This window comes from Tasmannia lanceolata, unplaced genomic scaffold (assembly GCF_043159265.1).
Source record: "Tasmannia lanceolata isolate RefF3 unplaced genomic scaffold, GAP_Taslan_0.1 ptg000018l, whole genome shotgun sequence".
Classification (NCBI taxonomy): Eukaryota; Viridiplantae; Streptophyta; class Magnoliopsida; order Canellales; family Winteraceae; genus Tasmannia; species Tasmannia lanceolata.
Window position 1 is genome coordinate 10,948,083 of NW_027518695.1, and position 23,113 is coordinate 10,971,195.

At 38.5% G+C, this 23,113-nt stretch overlaps 2 protein-coding genes across 3 annotated transcripts; one reads left to right on the plus strand and one right to left on the minus strand.

Annotated features, from left to right (window-relative positions):
- Positions 1 to 2,076: 2,076 nt before the first annotated feature.
- LOC143849857 (telomere repeat-binding protein 5-like) lies at positions 2,077 to 12,268 on the plus strand. 2 transcript variants are annotated; one of them, XM_077359125.1, is made up of 12 exons: positions 2,077 to 2,330; positions 3,021 to 3,105; positions 4,322 to 4,407; positions 4,490 to 4,558; positions 4,658 to 5,549; positions 5,749 to 5,934; positions 6,012 to 6,074; positions 6,209 to 6,288; positions 8,315 to 8,556; positions 9,420 to 9,734; positions 10,328 to 10,391; positions 11,650 to 12,268. In XM_077359125.1, the coding sequence occupies exons 5-12, from the start codon at positions 4,697 to 4,699 to the stop codon at positions 11,815 to 11,817; spliced, it is 1,971 nt and encodes a 656-aa protein (XP_077215240.1). In that variant the 5' UTR covers positions 2,077 to 2,330; positions 3,021 to 3,105; positions 4,322 to 4,407; positions 4,490 to 4,558; positions 4,658 to 4,696; the 3' UTR covers positions 11,818 to 12,268. The 2 variants fall into 2 exon arrangements, with proteins under 2 accessions (XP_077215240.1, XP_077215238.1); XM_077359123.1 differs by having other exon boundaries at positions 4,322 to 4,558.
- A 1,364-nt stretch (positions 12,269 to 13,632) lies between these two features.
- Positions 13,633 to 17,064, minus strand: LOC143849722 (putative protein phosphatase 2C 23). The gene is made up of 3 exons (XM_077358884.1): positions 15,283 to 17,064; positions 15,044 to 15,157; positions 13,633 to 14,247 (listed from the first exon to the last, which is right to left on the minus strand). Exons 1-3 carry the CDS (start codon positions 16,897 to 16,899, stop codon positions 13,867 to 13,869), a joined length of 2,112 nt encoding a protein of 703 aa, XP_077214999.1. The 5' UTR covers positions 16,900 to 17,064; the 3' UTR covers positions 13,633 to 13,866.
- Between the last annotated feature and the right edge of the window lie 6,049 nt (positions 17,065 to 23,113).

Genomic DNA, 23,113 nt, shown 5'->3' on the forward strand with positions numbered 1-23,113 from the left:
CGACTGTGTTGCATGAGTGAGAAACCACATAGGCTCACTTATCAACATAGTTTGTCTTATTCATGAAGTGGATGCTCTCTTATGCAACAGCATGCCCGCGAAATGGATTTGATCCCTTTGTTCCTGAATATATTAGAAAATTTGAAAATTTATTTACTACCATAAAAGCAGAGTAATACGCGAACTTAAACATGCTAAAGAAAAAGAACATGGGCATTTCTATTTATGGCTGGGAAAAAAGACAAATCTATGATGAAATGAGGTATTAATGTCAATTCATGTTTGTTTTTTGTAACATTTTAAACCCCAATTCAAAACGATATACAACATTTTTATTTACATTTTCAAGCTTAGTTCGAAAGTAAGATTTGAAAGGCACTCCAAAAAGAATCCGACCGTTAAGGATTCAAACCGATAGTGACCAAGACATAGGTGGATCCAATCCGAAGTAAACTACGGCGTATTCGGCAACCATTATTAAAATGATTTCCACCGATTTTCTAGAAGCCAAAATGAGGAAAGCAAATTCCAAAAATCTTGTTTGGAATCCACAACCCCGCAAAGCCCGTTTCTATACTCTTTGCACAACTAAATACATAGATTTTGCAAGTCGGTTGGAGTTAGGGGTGCAAATTTGGCCCTGTGAGCCCTGAGCCTGAACAGGATCAGGGTTGGAAAATCTGACCCTGAGGGCGGGTTTGGGTACATTTTGTTGGCCCTGACTCAGGGTTGGGTCGGGTTCAGGGTTGATACCCCGGGCCGACCCAACCCCCTTTACACTTTACTTCGGCCCGCCCTGACCGAGCCGACCCTGTTTACACTTTACCCGCGGCCCACCTTTGAGCCTTTCTGTTTTTCATTTCTCCATCTATTGGGTTTTGGTTATGTATTTATCACAAAGAATCATATATCAATTAGAATAATAGATTGTGTGGAAGTATTTTGATTTTTGACAATAAAACAAACCAAAAACATGTAAAATTGCCCGGCTCGGTCCGACCCAAGCAGGGCCAGCCTTGCCCAATCAGGGCGGGCAAGGGTTGGGTTGAACCCTGTAGGGCGGGCATTGGGTTGAGGATTTTCGGCCCTGACTCAGGGTCAGGGCGGGTCAGGGCTAAGATAAAGGCAGCTAGGGTTGGGTTAGGGTTTTGCAAAACTGTTGGAGTCACTTCTGCAGATTCTCATTAATTTCCTTGAGCTCAATTCCGCCGACGAGAATGAGAAGCATTACTGACACCCTGAATGGTATATATTTTTAATTTTTTATGGGTAAGCTAGGTTTAGGCGGAATATGCTCATTAAAATGCCGAATTCGTATATATTCATTATTGAATATTATCCATTCCCCATTAAAAAGGGTGATGACATTTTCACCCCCTCCAATACGCATTCGACCCTTTTAATGAGGGGGGGGGGAGGGGATATCATCGCCCATTAAAAAAAGAAAATTACACTATGCACCTTGTACTAGACACAGTATCAGTAATAAGTCCACTAAATAAAATGAATTATAACATACCTTGGTGTTTTGATAAACAAGCACTTTACTTGTTTGTCGTGTAGTTTTTAAAAGGTTTAAAGAGCTCTTTGAGAACCGTGATATCCTCTTAAATCCCTTTAAATACTATACAACAAACAAGTGGAGCGCTTGTTTATCGAAACACCTTGGCGTAGATATCATTTCCCTTGTTATAATTTATAACACTCTGAAATGTATATATAAAGAGATCTTTATGTAATTTTGCATAAAAAACGAGAAAAAGAAAAGAAATAAAATGAAGAAAACCAAAATCCAAAAACCAGATTTCTTATCACGTTTCTCCACCCGAAACTATCGTTTTTTTTGTGGCAAAACAACGTACTCTCATATTGCATGGTCGTGCAGCAGAGGGCCCACCGTATGATCCAACTGCCATCCACGTGGCGGCCATCTACGAATTATAGGGAGGAACCGGTCTAGGTGGTTTTTGTGACCGGGGGTAGGCGGGAGATTGGTAGACATTTTACCGGCTGAGCCGGTCGCAGGGGGTCAAAGGTATAAGAGCTGGGGTTTAAGCAAAAGAAAATGGTTTTCAGGGTTTTGGCGATCAGAGAGGAAAGAGAAAGAGATAGAAAAAGGGTAGCGTCTGAGAGAGAGAGAGAGAGAGAGAAAACGTGCATGAAGTGAATTCCTTTTCCGAGATCTCAACAGATTTTCCAGCGAGTCTCCGAATCACGTCCGACGGAATTCCGGCGAATTTCGTCTCTTTCAAGGGAGCGATCTCTCTTTCAAACGGTGATTTTTGAGAAATCAGACGGTGTATTTTTGCTCCGGAATCGTTTATTCAGAAGTGAGTCGATTAAATTACCTTTTTTTTTTTGTAATTCGGAATTTTTGATTTTTTCCAGGGGTTTTGATGTCAAATTGATGATTTTTATTTTTATCGTTTGTGAGATTCGGGGTTTAGATTTCCCTCTAATTTTGTGGAATTTTGTTCTATATTCGATCGAAGTATGTTTCCTTTTCTTAATTCCAAAATTTTGATTTTTTTCGGGGGTTTTGATGTCAATTGATGATTTTTTTTTGTCGTTTGTGAGAGTCCGAGTTTAGATTTCGCTCGAATTTTGCGGAATAATGTTCTAGATTTGTTTCTCTCATGTAGAGATTGATTTACTTTGGATTTGATCTGTGGTTTGGTCAGGATTTCTCTCGTTTAAAATTGAAGTTTTTTGGAAAGTTTTTGTTTTTCCTTCAAATCTGTTAAATTTTCAAAAATATGATCAAGATCCATCGTTTTGTCTGAATTTTGTCTTGATTGTCAAAGCTTATCTCTATTGATCTCCTTTGGCGAGGGTTTTGGGATCTGAAACTCATATTTGTGTGAATTTCACAGAAATCTCTCTCTCTCTCTCTCTCTCTCTCTCTCTCTCTCTCTCTCTCATATTGTAGATTCTGTTTGTTGATCCCTCCTATCTATGTTTTAGTTTTTTATATTTTATTTTTAGTGAAATAAAATCATTTCTTCTCTACGAATTTGCAGAAATTATTGGAAGGTATCCGATAATCAACTCAGGAAGAATTTTCTTTATTGATAAGCTGGTGGATTTCCTCAGATGCTTTCAAATGTAAGATCTTGATCTGTATCTCTCAAAATCTATTTTTTTCTTTCTCATTAAGATCTTGAGGTTTATTTAGTTTTATACGTCTGAGAAAGGGTTTATCTATTTGATTGTCTTGAATTGCAATAATTCTTTTTCTTTTGCGACAATAGACAATATTTATATCCTTGATCCTTATTCTAATCTTGGTAACTAAATTTTTTCCTGTGCCATTAAAAAAAAAAGCTAAATTCTTTTTTTTTTTTTTTGAACGGCAAAAAACCTTAATTCTTTCCTGCATAATTTTCATACATTCATGTTTTTTCTCATTCATCTGTCGGTTTTCATTTTTGGAATTTTCATTTTCTTATTATTATCTCACAGATTGTAGGGATCTGATGAACCCACCAGAGCTGGGTTTTTAGCCCTTTAAAGATTTAAATTTTGTAAAAATTTTCAATATTTTTTTAGTATTTTAAAATAAATGCTGCTCTGTAATATATATTTATATCCTTGATCCTTATTATAATCTATGTAAGCAATTTTTTTCCCCGTGCCATTAAAAAAAAAGCTAAATTCTTTTTGTTTTTTTAACGGCAAAAAAGCTTAATTCTTTCCTGCATAATTTATATGCATTCATGTTTTTTCTCATTCATCTGTCGGTTTTCATTTTGGAATTTTCATTTTCTTATTATTATCTCACCGATTGTAGGGATCTGATGAACCCACCAGAGCTGGGTTTTACCCCTTTAAAAATTTAAATTTTGTAAAATTTGCAATATATTTTTTTAATATTTTAAGATAAATGCTGCTCTGCAATATATTTTTTTTATATATTTGGAGAGTTGGCTTAGAAACAAATTATCTTGACCCAGGTTTCAGCTTGGATTTTTTAGTAGCAGTTAATTGACAAAACCACTATCATAGGTTAAAACTGTGAATGGATTGGTGCACATTCCTTTCTCATGAAATTTTGTGGAATTTAGGCACTCGAAAATGTTTAAATCCCCACCTAATGCCATTCATTGTTCTCTTTGATCATCTGGTTCTTGAGTTATGTGCAATAAGTCTAATCTAGACCCCTTTGGTTTGTACTTTACTCTTCTTTGCATTCCCCTTATTTTTATGTAGTTGTAGAATGTCTTTCATAGTATTTTGCATTAGTGGGAGTGGATATTTTGTGCATACTTGTTGTTCGGAAGCATCTGATTTTTTGGCATTGCTCATGTCTCCCGTGTTGCAGGGTTTTGTTATGGGGATTCTCTAGTCCAAGAGATGCATCAGTGGAGGGTGAATTGAAGATGCAGGGCTTTTTTTAGATTGGAAGAGGCAAATGAATTAAATAATGCTGTTTCTTCATGCTTGCTGAGTTATTATTTTTGGTATGTGTCTCTGAGATATGGTGTTGCAGAAGAGGCTAGACTACGGATTCAATGGCTACCAGGTACCTGCCGTGCCCCGAGCTTCAAGATCCGTTAGGGTAAGTTTTAACTATCACATCATGATTATTGTCTATTTGTCCTATTTTTTGCGGGCATGGAAGATCTGAGCTCATTTTTGTTTTTAAATATATTTTCAGGGGAAGGGTTCATTTAAAAAGAAAGTTGGGGACAACCAGATGTGTGCATTTGACTTACTAGCTACTGTAGCTGGTAAATTACTACTGGAGAAAGAAAGTTCTCCGACTCCTAGTAATGTTTCAGCTGGAAGAGGTCAGTTTGCCATTGGAAAGGATATTGTTAAACTCGAACTGCAGGATGAAGAGAAGCCATTTAAACAAGATCCTTGTGATCAAGGAAGCTGTGATGAAAGTGTGATTGCCTTTAAAGAGGCCTCGCAAAGGAATACACAGACGTATACTTTGAAGGAATACTCACGTGCTCAGGAGGATGCTAATTTGAAACCTCCTTCTTTAATAACAAAGTCTGAGAGATCAGAGAAGGTTGCTTGTGCTGTGGAGTTGATAATTAAAAAAAGCAGGAATGGGTTTCGGAATTCACAGTCCCCAATTCATGGAAAGTGCAATTCTGAGAGTGGCTCCCCTGGGCGTGCAGAATCCCACGGGGGCAAAACAGAGGATGAATTTGAGGGAAAAGTGGAACCTGAGAATCAAAAGATCGGAAGTGTGATACATGGAAACATCCCTGATATGTGTTGTTTGGAGGATCCAATGGAATTGGAATTATTGGATAGTAAACCTCCTGCATTAGTTAGTTCAGACAGTAGCGTCGAGGTGCCTTTGTGCGGGGATCACATTCCTCGTGGTTCTCACCCATGGTGTCAAAACGATGTGAAAGAAGTTAGTAGAGATGATGACGAAAACTCTTCTAGGTGCACTCAACCTAGCACCATATCCTTTAAGGCCTTTAGATCACCACGCCTTGGAGATCGTAGGATACGAAAGTCGTGGGCATCCAAATTCTGGAAAGTAGCTCCAACATTGTTGAAGGACGGAGAACTTTCTAACTCTGGTGTGCATTTTCGTTTTCCTAGCTTAATCCTATTGTCTACCATGGTCTTTTATTTGGCAGTAATTTTTGAAGTATCTGCATTTTGAAGGTTTTGCTAATTTTCTTGGTTATGATTAAAAATGATAATTAATTATGGTTGCTTTATATTCCATATGAATGATCTACCTGATTTATTGGAATTTCCTACTGATGTTACCAGATCTGGAATTGAAGCCCATTTTCTGCAGTAGGAAAATGTGTTACACACGCCGAAGGACACAAAGGTGTTCTCCCTTTAAAAGGAGGAAGCTGTTTGAGCCGCGCTCACTATCGAACTCTGACGGGGCGATTAGTAGTGACGATGTTTCTAACTCACCTGAGAAGGGTGTCAGTGGAGAAGCAACTGGTTCAGACTGACCCCCTCACTGACTCATTTTGTTGGTTTTATTTGCAATATTCTAAAAATCTAGCTATTTTGTGCAGCCAAAGGGGCCTCATCCTTAGTAGGAGATCAAAAGTCATCTTTTGAATCTGGAGATTCACATGGTAGGATAACCTTCAATATTTCGTAACGAATTTTTAGTTATATGACTTTTTTTGTGCTTCAAATCAAATTATTTGGATTGTGACTTTTGATATATGAAATGTGGTTATTATAAATATTGTACTCACCTTTACAGTGAAGCTCAGTATCAAGTCCTTTAGGGTTCCGGAGCTCTTCATTGAGATTCCTGAAACAGCAACTGTTGCTTCACTGAAGGTATATGATTCTTCCTTTTTATTTCCCTGATATTTTATTTTGGGAAAATAACTTTGCACTTTATTTCATCCTCTCCAGTAGATATGAGTAAATCCACTGTTTAAAACTCTGAATCAATCATTGACTCGTCCTAGTTGAGTCAGTTTTGGCTTCTTAGTCAATCAAAAACACTTTTGCCTGGCCCGAGTCAATGAAAAAATGCTGTGTCAATAATTGACTCGCCCAAGTTAAGTATTTACCTTGGCGGAGTTCTTGTCCATATACGAGTTCTTAAACACTAGATAAAATCCCTAATGTTGTATGTTAAAAGAAAGGATATTCTAGAATTCTTTTCCTACTTCTAGAATTTTTGTAAAGAAATATCCCTGTGGTTTAAAAATTGGGAGTTTCTGGACAAGATCTTATTTGATTCCTATCATTGTTCCACGTACGATATGTAACCAGAAACCGTGGGTGCAATTCATGGCTATTATAGGGGCAGAAATAGCCATCTTTGTAAATAATCGAGCATGATTTGTAAAGGAATTGAAAAAAGAAGAAACTGACAGGTAATACTCGTAATTTTCCTGCTGCATGAATGGGGTAGACCCTTTAGTAAACAAAAATTCAAATCAGTGACCAAAGATATTCCACATTTGGAAGCTTAGAATGATATGTTTTAACTGATTAACTCATGTAATTAAAAAAAAAGGTGGCCCACAGGCCCAACGAACACTAAAATCCTACCTTGTTTGAAAATATCTAGACAAAAGGACAATACAAAGTCTAAAAAACTGTACAGATGATGTTGTTATGATATTGGTCATTTTAATTTACCATATGTTTCTAAATAAGATCTCATATTTCTAATTCTCATGGCTATGAGTTTCCTATTTTGGATTAGTACTTTTGCAATTAGATTAGCAATATATAGATGCATCTAGTACGTGTTTGGAGGTGGTAAGTTTGAGTAAGAATATAAAGGACTTGGAGTTATAAGTCTTAAATAGGTTTTATAATGAGAAAACTGTTTCTAAGCTCTAGCTGAGATAGCTTATCTGAGCTCGAGCGTCAAAAACTCATGTGGGCCCACATTTTTGGGGTGATCCAAAGCATTCATTTGAAAGGCCCTTACATAGATAGAGTGTGTACCAAAAATCAGGTCCATAGGATCATCGTAACCCATCTAAAAGTTGAGGGCAAAATGGATAAATACTGTTTCTCCTGCCCATTTTCCCTCCACAAATGGAAGGGTTAGGATGATCCTAACCACCTGATTTTTTGTGGACACCTTATCTATGTATGGGCCTTTCAAATGAATTCTTTGGATCACCCCAAAAATGTGGGCCCACATTTTTGGGGTGATCCAAAGCATTCATTTGAAAGGCCCTTACATAGATAGAGTGTGTACCAAAAATCAGGTCCATAGGATCATCGTAACCCATCTAAAAGTTGAGGGCAAAATGGATAAATACTGTTTCTCCTGCCCATTTTCCCTCCACAAATGGAAGGGTTAGGATGATCCTAACCACCTGATTTTTTGTGGACACCTTATCTATGTATGGGCCTTTCAAATGAATTCTTTGGATCACCCCAAAAATGTGCCCCCCACTGTTTTGGAGCTCATCTGAGCTCGAGCTCAGAAACAGTTTTTTCTTTTATAATTTATATAATATTTTTTATTTAGGAGAGACATTTTGGCAATTCTTATTTCAGTTTATGAAGAAATTACTTGAGTTCTTCAAGTACAGATTGTGTGATCAGTTCTAGACATATTTCATCTCAAGTTTTCTGAATTCTTTTTATTTTTGTTGAAGGTGATCCTTAAATTCAGTTTGTGCTACATCACTCGCTTTGCTGTGTTCCCAACAAACCCTCATCACTTTTTGCCCGCTAGATGTTAATTGTTTCTTGACTCCCTTTTCAGTGACAATGCCTTAAACTTTTGTTAATGTGCATTATTCTTCTTGGACATATGCTGCATGAAACATTTTTTTGTTGACAAATCTCTAATTTTCTATTCTGGGTATATGTACCTGTGTTGTAGAGGACAGTTATGGAAGCTGTGACCACCATACTTGGAGGTGGACTGCGAGTTGGTATTCTTCTTCAGGGTAAGAAGGTTAGAGATGACGATAAGACTTTACTCCAGACTGGGATTTCTCAAGATGATAAGCTGGATAGTCTGGGTTTTACCCTGGAGCCAAACCCTACACATGCTCCACCACCTCTGTGCACCGAAGATCCTCACTTTCTAACCCCTTGTGATGCAACTCAATCACTGACCAGGTAAGTGAAGAGGCACATGTTTATAATTTGTTTCTGTTTATCATTTCAAAGAAAGAAAAAAAAGTAAAATAAAACTTGTTTCTGTTTATGGAGAAGTTGATGGTGATCACCCTCAATTAAAGATCAGATCCTAATTCCCTTTTAGACTATTGCATACTTGAAATTCTTTAAACTATAGCATTTAACTTTTACTTGTTTATGTTACTGTCACATTTGGAAGTTTCATGTTTGAAGCCCATGGTCTTTCCCTGAAATTAAATCGTTAGAGTATTGTTTAGCTTTAAAATGGTTGAGAACCCTGTAAATGGTTACCAATTTTTTTTTTTAACCTTTTTATGGTGAAGCATAATATTTAGTGAAGAGGAGCTAAACAAAATTTTGCTATTTTGTTATTTCCTGGAACATGATTTGTATATTGTTTGGGTCAGGGTCTGGTGCAAAAAATTAAGGTATTTCTACAGGAAAATCACAAGTCGATCTAATATTTGAAACCATAGTCCTATCCTATATCTTTTAAAACAATAGTTCTGTGAACTTCGATCATTTGCAGGAAAACAGTATTTGCTGGCTTTTTCTTTTCCTTTCTTTTCTTTTTGTAAATCTCAAGCCTCAGGCTAATGCAAGTCTAACAACATACATGAGAGACTGTTATGTTCTTACTAATAGATAAGGGTCCAATAAATTAATTGTTTTTCTAAATTTATGAACTATTTGGTTATCAAAATATCAAAGGCTATTTCCATGAATGCTGGTCACGTGTAGATAATGATAATGTCTATATGTTACAAAATCCATGGAAAACATCTACCAGGCCTTAAATAGATTCTTTAGCGGCAATTGATATCATTCTGGTTTATTGTCAGGCATCCGGCAGTTCTGGCTCCAGATCATGGGGAATCTGAAGCCTCCCCAGATCTTCCACTGACCAATTCGGGCAACTGTGTCGAAAGTGATCACGACTCAGTTCTCTCTCCTACTGATATGTCAATGGATAAAACAACACCAAATTCCAAAGCTTTGGTTGCCATTCCATCTATTAGTGTGGAGGCATTGGCCGTGGTTCCCTTCCACCAGAAGTCGAGGCGTTCTGAGCTTGTCCAGCGCAGGATCAGGAGACCCTTTTCTGTCTCCGAAGTAGAAGCACTTGTACATGCAGTTGAGAAACTCGGAACTGGAAGGTATGTGATGATTAACCCCGAACAGACTAGAAAATCCTTGGGCTTCTCATTTGTAGTAGTTGGCAATATGAACTTTGAGGGTCAATGATTTGATTATTTTTCTTCCCCACTGTTCTTGGCCAAAATTTGTTCCTTATATTGTACAAGTCGCATGCATTTTTTTTTTTTTGGCTCCGAGTAAATGATAGAATCAAGGGCACCCTTGCAAAAATCAGCTACAAGGGCGCTCCTATTGGTTGGTTTGGCGCAGAAAAATAGGGAAATGGTTTTGCCATGAACGCGCTTTGCTTAAACCAACCAATAGGAGCGCCCTTGTAGCTGAGTTTTGCAAGGGCACCCTTCATTCTATCATTCCTCTTTGGTTCCCCCATGATCTGGGTTCCTACTCTCCTGGTGTCTAATTATGAAATAATATAACTTACCATTCAAAAAAATAAAAATAATAATAATAAAACTTTTTATTCAGTAGCCATTGAGGAAGGACTGCTGTTGTTTCAGGAGACATGTCTGTATCTGAAGTACTTTGATAACATTGTCAAGTTAATGGGAATTCTGTTGTGGGGTTTCTCATGGGCCTTGGTCTTTTTCTTCAGGTGGCGCGATGTTAAATTACGCGCTTTTGAAAATGCAAAGCATCGAACATACGTTGACTTAAAGGTATGTAATTTGTTTTCTTAATTGTGTTCCTTTTGTTTTCCATGTGCTTTCTGCATGATCAGTGCTACCACTCTAGTAATGAAGGAAACAGGGAAGGAACTTTACTACGTATTATGTTAAAAAATGGGGAAATGATCTGGTTTGAAACTGCCCACTATGAATCTTATCAGTTGGTTTCTGGAAAAGATGAAAATTTTGTCCTGTTGGTTATTGTGTTAGGAAGATTAGCTTTCCGAAATTCGAAAGGAAGACCAAAACCTTGCTCGACATTCATCCATTGACAAAAACACCTCCCCCTCATTTATTTCAACTGTACAGAAATTAACGGATACTTTCTTGCCGTTTCTTTCAAGAATTTCATGCCCTGAAGGAACCCCATTTTCCCTTGTCATGCCTTGAAAGCTTTCTAATTGGTATTTTTGTCAGTTCCGTTGAAATTTGAAATTCTGTTTCCTTTCTCTTGCCAAAAATAACACTCTTGTATTTTTTTTATCAAAAAAGGCAGACATTTGGTCATTTCAGAAAAGCCAGTATGTCAACCATCTTCTAAGAAAAACTATACGTCCACCCACTAAAAATGACGATTGGATATCCACCTTTTTTCTGGTAGATATAAAAGTAGAAAAACACAAATCTGTGCTGGCTATTATATTGACTGAAAGATTGGGGCCTATCCTTTTCCACTGGCCTTTGTATGCTGGGTAAGCCAACTTGAACTCCTCCACCTTCCCATTGGTGCAATTGATGGGACCCACAAAGTAATGGGGGTTCAACTCGGGCCGGGTTGGTTCGAGTTGTTGCCAACCCTAGCACAACTGGATAAAGCATTTCCTCAACCCTAACCCAACCCGTCTAATGTGTTTTTCTCCAAATCGGTCGGATTGAATTTTTAAAATGGAGATAAAATTAGAGGACGGGGTTGGGTTGCCCAAGGCGTCAACCCTAACCCAACCGTAAATAATATCGGGTTGACCTTTTCCAACCCTAACCCAACCCAATCCAAGGAAATGTCAACCCAACCCAAGCCGAAATCAGATTGAACCCATCGGGCTCAGTTGAGCCCGACCCACGTTGCCTACAAAGTACAGGTTGCGGGTCCCAGGGCGGTGGATGTCTTGGTACCTTTTTTTCTTATATATTCCAAGAGTTGGGTGTGAGTCATGGAATATCTTTGCATGCAGCGTATAAAGAAAGAGAGAGTGCAGTTTTTTGCAACTAAATTGAGCTTTTTCTTCCTTTTTCACGTGGGGTGTGGCAGGATAAGTGGAAGACACTGGTTCACACGGCAAGAATCTCCCCTCAGCAAAGGAGGGGAGAGCCAGTCCCTCAAGAACTCTTAGACAGGGTCTTATCTGCTCATGCCTATTGGTCTCAACAACAACCCAAGCAGCTCAAACAACAGGCAGAGACTTGCCTACTCTTCTAATTAAAGCAAGAAGAAGAAGAAGCCTGTTGATGATTTGTAAAAAGGAAGAAGATTAATGACAATTGAAGAAATCTGTGTAATATTCTCACCATGATTCTTAGCCCCATTTCCTTTCCTTATTATTCTGAAAAAGGAGAGGGTGGCGCTTGTACATGATGCCGGAATAAGAGCATGCTAACGCGATTCGCCCTTGTGAGCCGACTCGGCGAGCTTATGTTCTCTAATTTAATTCTTTTGTTCAAAGAAAAAAATATGGAATTGGAAGGATTTAGATGTAAGAGCTTTCAAATGTACAGTGTTGGGTCTTTAATTCTCCTGGCTTCAGTATTATTTTTACTTTCTTTTCTTTTTCTTTTTTAATTTTTGCATTTTGGGATTGGAGATGGAAGACATACTCATCTGTAGATTATTGACTGTGTTCATGAGATGAATGGATTAACGGTTCATATCAGAGAGTCTTGTCAAGGATACAGATTGTGATATGGAAGGAAAAGAGAAATTACACAACAAAAGCAACCATTGATATCCAAAATTAATTCCCTAGCAATCAAGATGGAAATATGATTAACTGCTATTTCTATAAAAAAGGTTATAAGGTCCCCATACATATTAAGAACACTAATGGGCTTATTTTAGCCCTACACACTGAGTGTTAAACCCTGCCATCATTTGTGTGATCATTTGAGAGATTAGTCTGGGAATTCAATTGTTTATCTTTCTTGTTTTAGTGAGCTGAATTGTATATCACGTTGTAAGATTTTTTTTATTGTAATTAGTGGAGGGCAGTGTATCAACCCTTGGTTACGGGCTTGGGGATAAAGCTCGGGTTGGTGAGGAGGCACCACACCAACCTTGGACGAAGCTTGGGGATAAAGCTTCAGAAGTTGGTGTGAAGGCACGGATCAACCTTCGGCGTGTAAATGGTTTGATCTTCACCCGTAAGAAGACCGGAGGCTCAAGAAGAGGATATCTTTGAGAGAGTGGATGCAGGACGGGTTTAGCCAGCCGAACTACTATAAATTCTCTGTGTACTCTTTCTTCTCCCTTTCTTTCTTCTTATGCATGGTTCTTCTTTTTATTCTCAATTTGCTTTCCTCTTCAACTTAGTTGTTGAAAAGGCCAATCCCCCCACCCACCGCCCTCTTGGGTTACCTCACATGGGCCAACAATTGGCATCCTTGGTTTGCCACCTGGGGCTAACACACTTTTACAAATGAATTGGATTCGACTCAAATTGACCTAATTAAGGGGTTAAAGCCCAATACTATGAACATGAAAGGTTGCACCTCTATGATTTTATTCTTGGCACAAGAGGCAAAAGAGATCGATGTGAACTATTTGGTGTGAGGAAAATCAAGGGTACATTGGAGTCTCATAGATCAGTTCTATCACAACCTTAATACTGTTTTTTTTAGCTTTGCCTCTTGTGATGATCAGCATATTCATCTATCAGAAATAGAGGTGAAAAGTAAGGGTGGGAAAACAAATGAGTTTGCACAAATAGTTGTCAACTATAGGTGATTTTGTGAAGCTAAATGACTTTGAATCTGTATCTTGTTACAGCACAGGGTCAAATGAAAGAAGAGGTTACAAAATTGGTTTCACATTTGACTCTGACTTGAAGCTCGTCAATGGTGTATACATTAGTGTTTTATTGAGAAGCCAAATTTAGTTAGTCTGAAATAAAAATGGCATTTGCATTTTTAGAGTGTTTTCACACATGCCATCCCTGAGAACTACAATGAAAAGTTAAAATTTAAGACAGAACTCAGTTATCAATAGGCAGAGACTCCCACACCAACAGGACAAAAAAAATAAACCCAACAATTTTCTCTGCACCAAAACACACACATATAATGAAAAATTTCTATGACAGTTTAGAATCAAATTGAAACACTTTTTGTACCTTTACAGTCTCCATTTCTTCATACATGGGCACCAAAGTGACCTCCCAAAGCTTAACTGGTATGGTACAAAGGCGACCGGGAAAAAACAGAAAAGGCCTGGCCTTTTCTGTGGGTCTCTAGATCTTCTAATCCGTGGCTCTATTTACACACAAGATCTCCATATCCTTCCCTCCAAAGACACAACAATTATGGAAACATCGTCATGGTATCGGCGCCTGTCACCGTGTGGAATCTCAAGCAATTCGTGGAATTCTATTCCAGCTTTCTTTGCTGCGCGAAAAAGAACTTCTTCAACAAGATGTTGTGCAGGATCTCCTTCAGGGTACAATGAAATGAATAGTTCTACTTCGGCGACTGCCTCTTCATTTGTGAAATATTGATAAATCCCGTCGGATGATAATATCAAAAATTTATCTTTTGGGCCAAGTCTGTGGTGGCATAGAGATGGGATACATGTGATGTATGGAGAAGTTCCAACATAATCAATTCTGAACGCCTCAAGAAGGGCATTGTTCCACTTGGGCTGCACAAAAAAAATAAAATGAGAGGTCATTTAAATGTAAATGTATAGAGACTAAACCTCTAAGGCACATAATCAAAACTTTCTAAGCATATTTTTTAGATCCATGCTGAACACATTATTGTTTTGGATTTTGAGAACAGATTGTGAGTTCAAATCCGATTATTGGACTCAAATTTATGTTTAATTTGGACCCCAATACAAAACTGTTCATAAAATCCATAATAAACAGGGCTTACATCTGTAATCAAACCATGACTAAGGGATTACGATGACAGGAAAATCAAAACACATACATGACATGAAATGGTCACCATTGAAAATGTCAAAATCTCAATTACTTGGTGAGAGAGAAAAGCAGGTGGACTTCCCTAAACAGATTGGCATAAGATTAACAAATTTCTGGCATCTCTATATTAGTATAACTTCGATGGATCTAACTTCTATATCAAGAAAATGGTCAAACATAAATGCACAATGCCTTGATGCACATATTTTAGTTGTCTACGTGGATACGTAAGCTTAAATCATAGTTTTAAAACTCTATGGCGTCATCATGGACTCCCCCGAATCAACTCCCTTTTCCCATGGTCGCATTCTGCGTTTTCCCCTATAGAGTCAATAAAAACTCCTTTTGACTCTCCCGAGTTACGACTGCGTCAATCAAGTACTCACCCGTGTCAACTGAGTACTCGACTGCGTCGCGCCGAGTCAACTAGGATTTCCTTGACCGCGTTTTAACCGGCATCCACATTTTGAAACACTGGCTTAAATAATGCTGATATGAATTTAGAAATACCTGTTTGAGAAATCCAGCACCAAAAGCACGTGTGACCTTCAACGAACCCTTCACACGGTCATTCACAACCGCAGAATCATCATCTGGGTGCTCATTTCTGATTCTCTGAACTTCCTGAAATGTAACATAAAAGAGTTCATATAATGCTAGACTTTGATACAGAACATAAACACAATCAACCTAAGAACTTAACAATAAAAGAGGAGCTTATAATTAAGGAAACAGACTAGTCCTTTTACCTCTTTTACAGAAGTACTATGATCCAAGGAGAGTTGAAGGGGAGATAATGTCAGAAAACTATCCATTTGATCCCCATCGGATGTTTCTACATCATTCAAAGTTTCCTCGTTAATCCGTTCCAAGTCCTGATTAGGCTTTCCTAAAGAACCCCAAACATCGGGCTCTGATTTCTGAGCTAAAACTGCACGACTATCGCCCACATTAAGCAGATAAACATCCTCTCCCTTCATCAACATAACCAAAACACACGAACCCATCAGAGCTAATTCAGGATTTTCCATTACCATCTTATCGGCGAGATCCAAATAGGCCTCCTCGGTGTTCCTCAACGCGCGAGAAAGAGCTTTCAAAACATCAGAATGGTTAACAGCGCTTTGTGAACCAGACCTACTCAACTGTTCTTTCAATCTCCGCTCGAGTTCCAATCTCTCTCTATCCCATTCACACTTCCACCTCCTCTGATTATCCTCCCATTTCTTCGCAGCCCCATTAAACCTGTTCTTCGAATTTTTACCCCTAACCTTATTCGATTTTAAATTTGAATCTGAATTCAAATTTGAATCACTAGAGTGATCAGGCTCATGGGTCTGAAGTACCAAAGATAACTCCTCTTTCATATTAGAATCTGTACTAGTTGCAGCTGGGGATTCAAACTTGTCTTCCCATAACAATCCTTTAAGCTCCTTATGAACAGCTTGGTATAGATTGGATAGAAGAAAATCAGGAGCATCAGGCCCATTAAATCCATCATAAATCCCAACGAAAACCCACCCATGTTCTTCCGAAACGACGACATGAACTCGATCCTCCCCTGCTTTCCCCTGTGCCCACTGAAGATTCTGACTTTCCAACGAATATTCGTCCTCCAAACTCAATTCACTACTCAAATTAGTACTAAATTTCTCCCCTCCTTTCTTCTCCATCTCCATAGCCCAATCCAATTCCTTAACACTAACAATCCCTTTCACCGGAGCGACAATCGAACTTCGCCCATGAGCAATTGTCTTAAAAATCGCCCTCTTAAGAGCCCGAATCAAAGACCCTTTTTTTGATCTGGGTCTAAAGTTAAAATTAAAACCCCCATGAGAGAAACTCCTCTTGAATTGATCAGACCCATTATCCATCGGACCCGAAAAAAGGCTAGGATCGATCGGGCCCGACATGAACCCACGCTCGATCGGGCCCGACATGAACCCTCGCTCTATCGGTCCTGACCCAATTGGGAATCCCCCCAAATTCCCCGAAAGCGGACCGGAAAACATCCGAGGGACGGGTTGGAGGGGGATAGCGGCGAATGAGGTGGAGCTCTCGAAGGCGGCGGACGCCCTATCAATACAATTGAAAGAGTAGGGATCGACGAAAGCCGTAGAGAGAGGAGTAGCGGTGTTGGCGCTCACCGACGCGCCGGATATCGATCGAAAAGTCGTCGTAGACTCCTCGGAGTGAACTTTGCAAGATGAAATTAGAGACCGATCTGGCCTTACGTAGCAGAAAGAATGTCCCAGTCCTTCATCCAACGGCTCAGACATCACCATCGCAATATCATGACGCCCTCGATTGCCTCCTCCACCACCACCTGAGAAACACACACCCATCTTCCCAATCCCGTTGCCCATCAAAGAGGAACACTTCTAAAACCCGATAAAAAACCGGTACAGAGAGTTTCGGCCGATACGAAATCTACTATTGGAAAATCATACTATTTTGTGTTCTTACTTCTGAGAAGAAGATGAGGAGAAGAAGGGGAACAAGTAGAAGAAAGGAGGTGCGTTGACTTTTGGGGGTTGTTAGGGGTTTGAAATATTTATGGGTTTTTATTTTATTTTTATACGGCGTTGACTGTAGAATAAGGTTGAGTAAACCGTGTGGGTTAGGTTTTGAAGGGTATTAAATTTGGGTGGATGGCGAAAATGGGGGCCCAATGAAATAAAGTCAAAGGGGTGAAAGTCTGATCACTGTATACGTCTGGGAAAGCGTGCTGCCCGTTGGATCATGGGTAATTTGATCTGTGGATTCGGGAGTTGTCGACTGACACGTGGCGGTAAGCTTAAGATTATTTACTAGTACGGCCACCGACGTCCTTCCAATTAAATTCATCCTCTTTTTTGTCTGTGATGCTTAATGCATGCATGCCTATGCTATGACGAGTTAATAGTAATTAATAGAGTTTGACTGTCGGGAGAAATATAAGATAATCCTCGAGGCCACCTCAATTGCTGGTCCGCTTAATAACAAGGAATAATTACATTTACACCCCCTCTAGTTTCTGGCACATCCACTTCCACTCCTATAGTTTAAAACGTGACAAATACACCCTCTAGTTTCAATTTGTTTAAGGTTTGCCCCCTCAGCTGAAGGTTCGTCAATAGGTAGTGTTTGGATTCGGGTATGGGCCCACATTATTTGGATGATCCAAAGCGTTCATTTGATCGGTCCTGACATAGATAGGGTGTGCTCAAAAAATCAGCTCCATCGGATCTTCCTAACCCTTCAATCTATTGACGAACCTTCAGCTGAGGGAGCAAACCTGAAACAAATTGAAACTACAGGGGTGTATTTGTCACGTTTTAAACTATAGGGGTGGAAGTGGATGTGTCAGAAACTAGAGGGGGTGTAAATGTAATTATCCCTAATATAGAAGCTATTTTAGCTATTGAAATCTCTCAAGACTCCTTTGCTGAGCAGCCACTAAGCTGCTCTCAAACCCCACCGACTCAGCCCTCGTCAATGAACTTGGAAATGACAAATGTTCTTTTTACCTATTTTTTTCAGCATTTTCGGCCCATCTTATTCACCTTTTTCAAAATATTATTATGTTTTCCCTCCTTTTGTTTGACTTTGGAATTATTATATACTTCAATAGGGAGCTTCATATTCAAAACGTTTGAGTTAAATTAAATCAAAATTCTATGCTCTCACTTTCTTTTCTTCTTTATTTTTTTCCCGTCATTGCTGGGAAATGAGATTTTACCCCCATTTTCAGCCCCTTTTATTTGTATAGAGTATTTTTTTTTTCTTTTTCCAATTTTCTGCCAGTTTTCACCTCTTCTCGTGCCCTCTCAATTCTCTCCAGACACGTTTGGCTACCATGATTTTTTTTTCATGATAAATTGATGTATCGAAGTGGAGGTGAGAGTGGAGTCATTAAAAATCAGGAAACAAAATCTACAAAACTAGTGTTTCCGGTGATGAGATGTCGCTACAAATCCAGAAACAAAAAATTCTACTCAAAATCAGACAGACCAATTCCCGATTTTTAGCAATTTCTCACCACCGGAGGCACTAGTTTCCTAGATTTTGTTTCCTTATTTTTAGTGACTTCACCACCCTCATCTCAACTTGGAAACGCCTACTTGTCATGTAAAAAAAAATCCCGACAGACATGGCCTTCATCTTCCACAATCCTTGCCCCTCTCCCACAACTTGATAAACCAATGTTCAATGGAAAAAACTTCTGTAATTGCCTGATATAGCTTACATTTTTTGTGAAACAACTAATTACTCCGTAAGCATAAGGTTTTAAATTTCGGTTTCGAGGGTAATTTCGGTCCTCACCGAAACTGAAATTTTAGTTGAAATCACAAAATTTCAGCCCGAAATTTCGGTAAAGGCTTGAAATGTAGTTTGTTTGGGTTGAAATTTCGGTAATTTTCGTTGAAATTCTGTAAAGGAATAAAAATTAATATTTTATAAAAAATTCACCCAAAATTCAACCGAAATTTGGTAAATTTCAGCCATTTTGGTTTTCAGAACGTTTCGGTTCCGGTCCTAACCGAAATCCAAAATTTCTGATTTCGGCCAAAATTTAAAACCTTGAGCATAAGCTGTTAAGGCTGATGTCATATATATATATATATATATACTTCAAATAGCTGTGATACCATGTGAAATAACCAAATAAGCTTTTGAAACAATTGGTTGTTTCACAGTTTTTCCTTTTTTTTGTTTGACTTTTCCTGAAATTAAAGCCATTGGTAGGAGAAGACAATAAGACCAGAGCTGGAATGATGAGAAAGACCAGATGAAATTATTAAAATAGGTATGATAAAAATGTTCAATGTATGAAGGGAGCTGGTATGAACCCGAAAAATTGAAAACTATGATGATGTGTGTGACCGGTCCCACATGTAGGATATTTGCCAGGTGAGTCCAAAACTCCAAATCATGTGGTGGTGGGACCCATGAAGTGTATACACTGAATTTGAGTGTATGTCTGGCATGCTTCAGAAAAATAAATTAGAATTCGGTCAATGGTGGAACCCTAATTTTTAATAATCCCAATAGTAAGTTCTGAAAGTCAGACGTGTGACCGTTGAAATTAAATAGCATTTACGAGATGGGCGTTGGCTTTTTTAAAAAAATTGCAGAGACGAGTACAGGTGTCGGTTAAATAAAGTTACCACGTGGAGAAACTGAGGTCGTACGATTGCATTTTGGCTCTTTGTGTTCGGTTTTAGTGTGTGGGTGTAATTTTATAAAAGAAATCTAGGGTATAGAAGATTGAAAAAATATTTCATATCTTAGGTTAGAATTGTCTAATGCATTAGATACTTTACCCCTCCCCATCTTTTGTAGGGCCATGGTTTGAACCATAGTTTCAAAACTTCTCCGCGTCATTATCAAACTCTCCCCCGTCGACTCCTTTTTGCCTTGGACGCGTTCATTTTGTACTATAAAGTGAATGAAAATTTCTTTGACTTTCGTCTCAATCGAGTTTTCAGCTATGTCAACCGAGTACTTGATTGTGCCACACCGAGAAAACTAAGATTCGCTTTGGCCACGTTTTTTTAAAGGCTTTGAACACTTTTTCATAGCCTTCGAGTCTTAATTCCAATCTCAATGTCCATCGAATCTCTTCACATTCAAATCTCAAATAAGTCCATTTTATAGGTTGTCTAACAGTCTTGTGTTTAACTTTACATTCAAATCTCAAATAAGTCCATTTTATAGGTTGTCTAACAGTCTTATGTTTAACTTTGTCACCAATATTTTCTTTGAGGTCATGCTTGTTGCTACTGTTGAAATCTGGATTGAATCTCTCGAATGACGAGTGACGTTGAGATGACTCTCTAATTGAAGATCTGCAGCCTATGGGCATAGAGAAATATTAGAAAGCTGCCAGAGTTTGGATTCCCGAGGGCTCTCCGATGCCTAAGTCAAAGTGGGGAACATATACTGAGCTCCCTACGGGCTCAGTTAATTGAAAGCAAGGGAATGCTATGTTCACGGGCAAAAATTAAACAAGCAAGCACACAAGAAAATGTTGGATCGGGTTGCCCTCTCATGCAACAGCCGATCCATGAAATGGATCAGAGTGGGCAACAGATATGAAATGCTTGCACAAGACAAAAGGACAGTAGATTTTCTTTTGTGTTTTTCTAAGAAATGAATAAGACAAAATATGAGCCATCTCAGATGAATAAGATGTATAAGACAAAATATGAGCCTACGTAGCTGCTCTCTCATGTAACAGCCGATCCGTGAAACACCTTCTGCAATGGTCCCTAGCAAATCCTTTAATCTTAATATAAAAATTTCACCTAAACAAGAAGGGATTTGCTAGGCAATTTCACAGAGGAGAGGGAGGACATTGCCTCCGATTAGGGGTGCAATTCGGGCCAGGTTGAGGAGATAGCATTCCCACAATCCCTAACCCAACCCAACCCAAGTGTTACGAACCCGATTTGGATCGTAACGTGATTGATCTTATTAGAGGGAAGATCAGCCACTTGATCCACTTCGAGGAAAGGATCAATCCTCCTTTGTGCACAAGACACGTTTAAAAACAATTTTCTTCATTCCTTCTAAAAACTAATTACATGTTATTAACAAATAAAACACCTACTTACCAATTCCTCTAAAACTCCTACCCAAGCTAATCTAGATAAACCTTACATCTAAGAGTCTTATTCACGGCAACAACTAGAGATAAAATAAAATAAAAAATACAAACTAATTTATTTTACCAAAGTGGGCCCAACTATGCACGTAACATTCCTCCCACCTTGAAATCAACCTTGTCCTCAAGGTTGGAGATTCTTGTGGAGACTTTCCAAAGTACTTCTCTTTGCTTTCTTTTTCTTTTTCTTTCTCGATCATTTTCTTCTCTTCATCTTGTAATTAGTTAGCATTTCGCATGTTGTCATCAAGAATTGGGGCTGCTCCATTTTTAAACTTATTTGATCATGTTTTTCATCAAAGCTCCATTGCCGTGCTTGTTTGAAACAATTGGAATTTTGACGCATGAATGGTCGTGGATGAGGATCTTCTTGATGGAGTACAGGCTGAGAGAAATGACGGATTTTGGGCGACGAACTCAACAATACTGAAAATCAACGACTCCTTTCTTTTGTGGCGTTTTCTCTTCTATTTGATTTTTTTCGCTCTTCTTCTTTCCTCCGCCTTTTCTATTTCTTCTTTTATATTTCTTCATACATGCCTTCTTGATGGTGATCTCGTTGAAACTTTCATTCATCTCCTTCAAACATGAGGGCTCTTTTTTCTTCATGCCAAATGAAGTACCATCTTGTTGAACTTCACATTCATAGCAGAAAACATCTCATCCATCGCCTCGATCATTCTCTCTTATCCAACAACAGGAGAACTCACCTTTGCTTCCAACCGTCCGATCGTTAGATCATCTATGCCTTGCTCTGATACCACTTTGTTACGAACCCGGTCTAGATCGTAACGCAATTTATCTTCTTAGATGGAAGATCGGCCTCTTGATCCACTTCGAGGGAAGGATCAACCCTCCTTTGTGCACAAGACACGTTTATAAACAATTTTCTTCATTCCTTCTAAAAACCGATTACATACATGTATTTACAAATAAAACACATACTTACCAATTCCTCTAAAACTCCTACCCAAGCTAATCTAGATAAACCTTACATCTAAGAGTCTTATTCACCGCAACAACTAGAGATAAAATAATAAAAAATACAAACTAATTTATTTTACCTAAGTGGGCCCAACCATGCACGTAACACCAAGACTCCCCAACCTACCTCTAAGTCTCCCAACCCTAACCCAAACCATCTAGCCTGTTTTTTCTAAATCGGGTCGGGTTGGGTTTGCATTCAACTAGGGCCAAATAGAAAAATACATGAAAAAACATTACCCTAAGAAAATCACAATAAAATTTGAGGTGGAGGTCGGGTTCGGGTTGCCATGGTGTCAACCCTAACCCAATCCAAAATTAAATCGGGTTGGCTTTTCCAAAGCCTAACCCAAACCAACATGAGGAAATGCCAGCCCGACCCGATTCAAAATCGGATTGAACCAGTTCGGGTAGCCTTTACAGACATGGGTCTTTCTTGTCAATAATGTAATCCTAAGGGGTCATAGAAGTATACATGATAAAATTCGATATAACATAATATGTTACGAACCTGAATCAGTTCGCAACAGGATTGATCTTCTTGTGTTAAAAAACAATTTATGGGATAAAATTCTTAGAGGGAAGATCAGCCTCTTGACCCACTTTGAGGGAAGAGTCGTTCCTCTTTCTTGTGTAAAAACACAATTTATGTGATACAATTTTTCTTCATTTCATTACAAATAAACTAATTAGTGTTTATATAAAACACTCAAGGGATAAACATAGAAAGATCTTATGATAATAATGGAAACAACTAAATAACCTTGGCTAGTATCCAAATCAATCGTAGTTGCTTAATCTACCCTATCTGCCTAATTTACCGTACAAGTAATCCAATGAGCATATCCTCTAAGATCTTATATATCATAAATCCAAATTAGCTTATTCTACTGTAGTGGGACACATCTAGGCAGCAACATAATAAAACGTACCATCTTAACATGTAG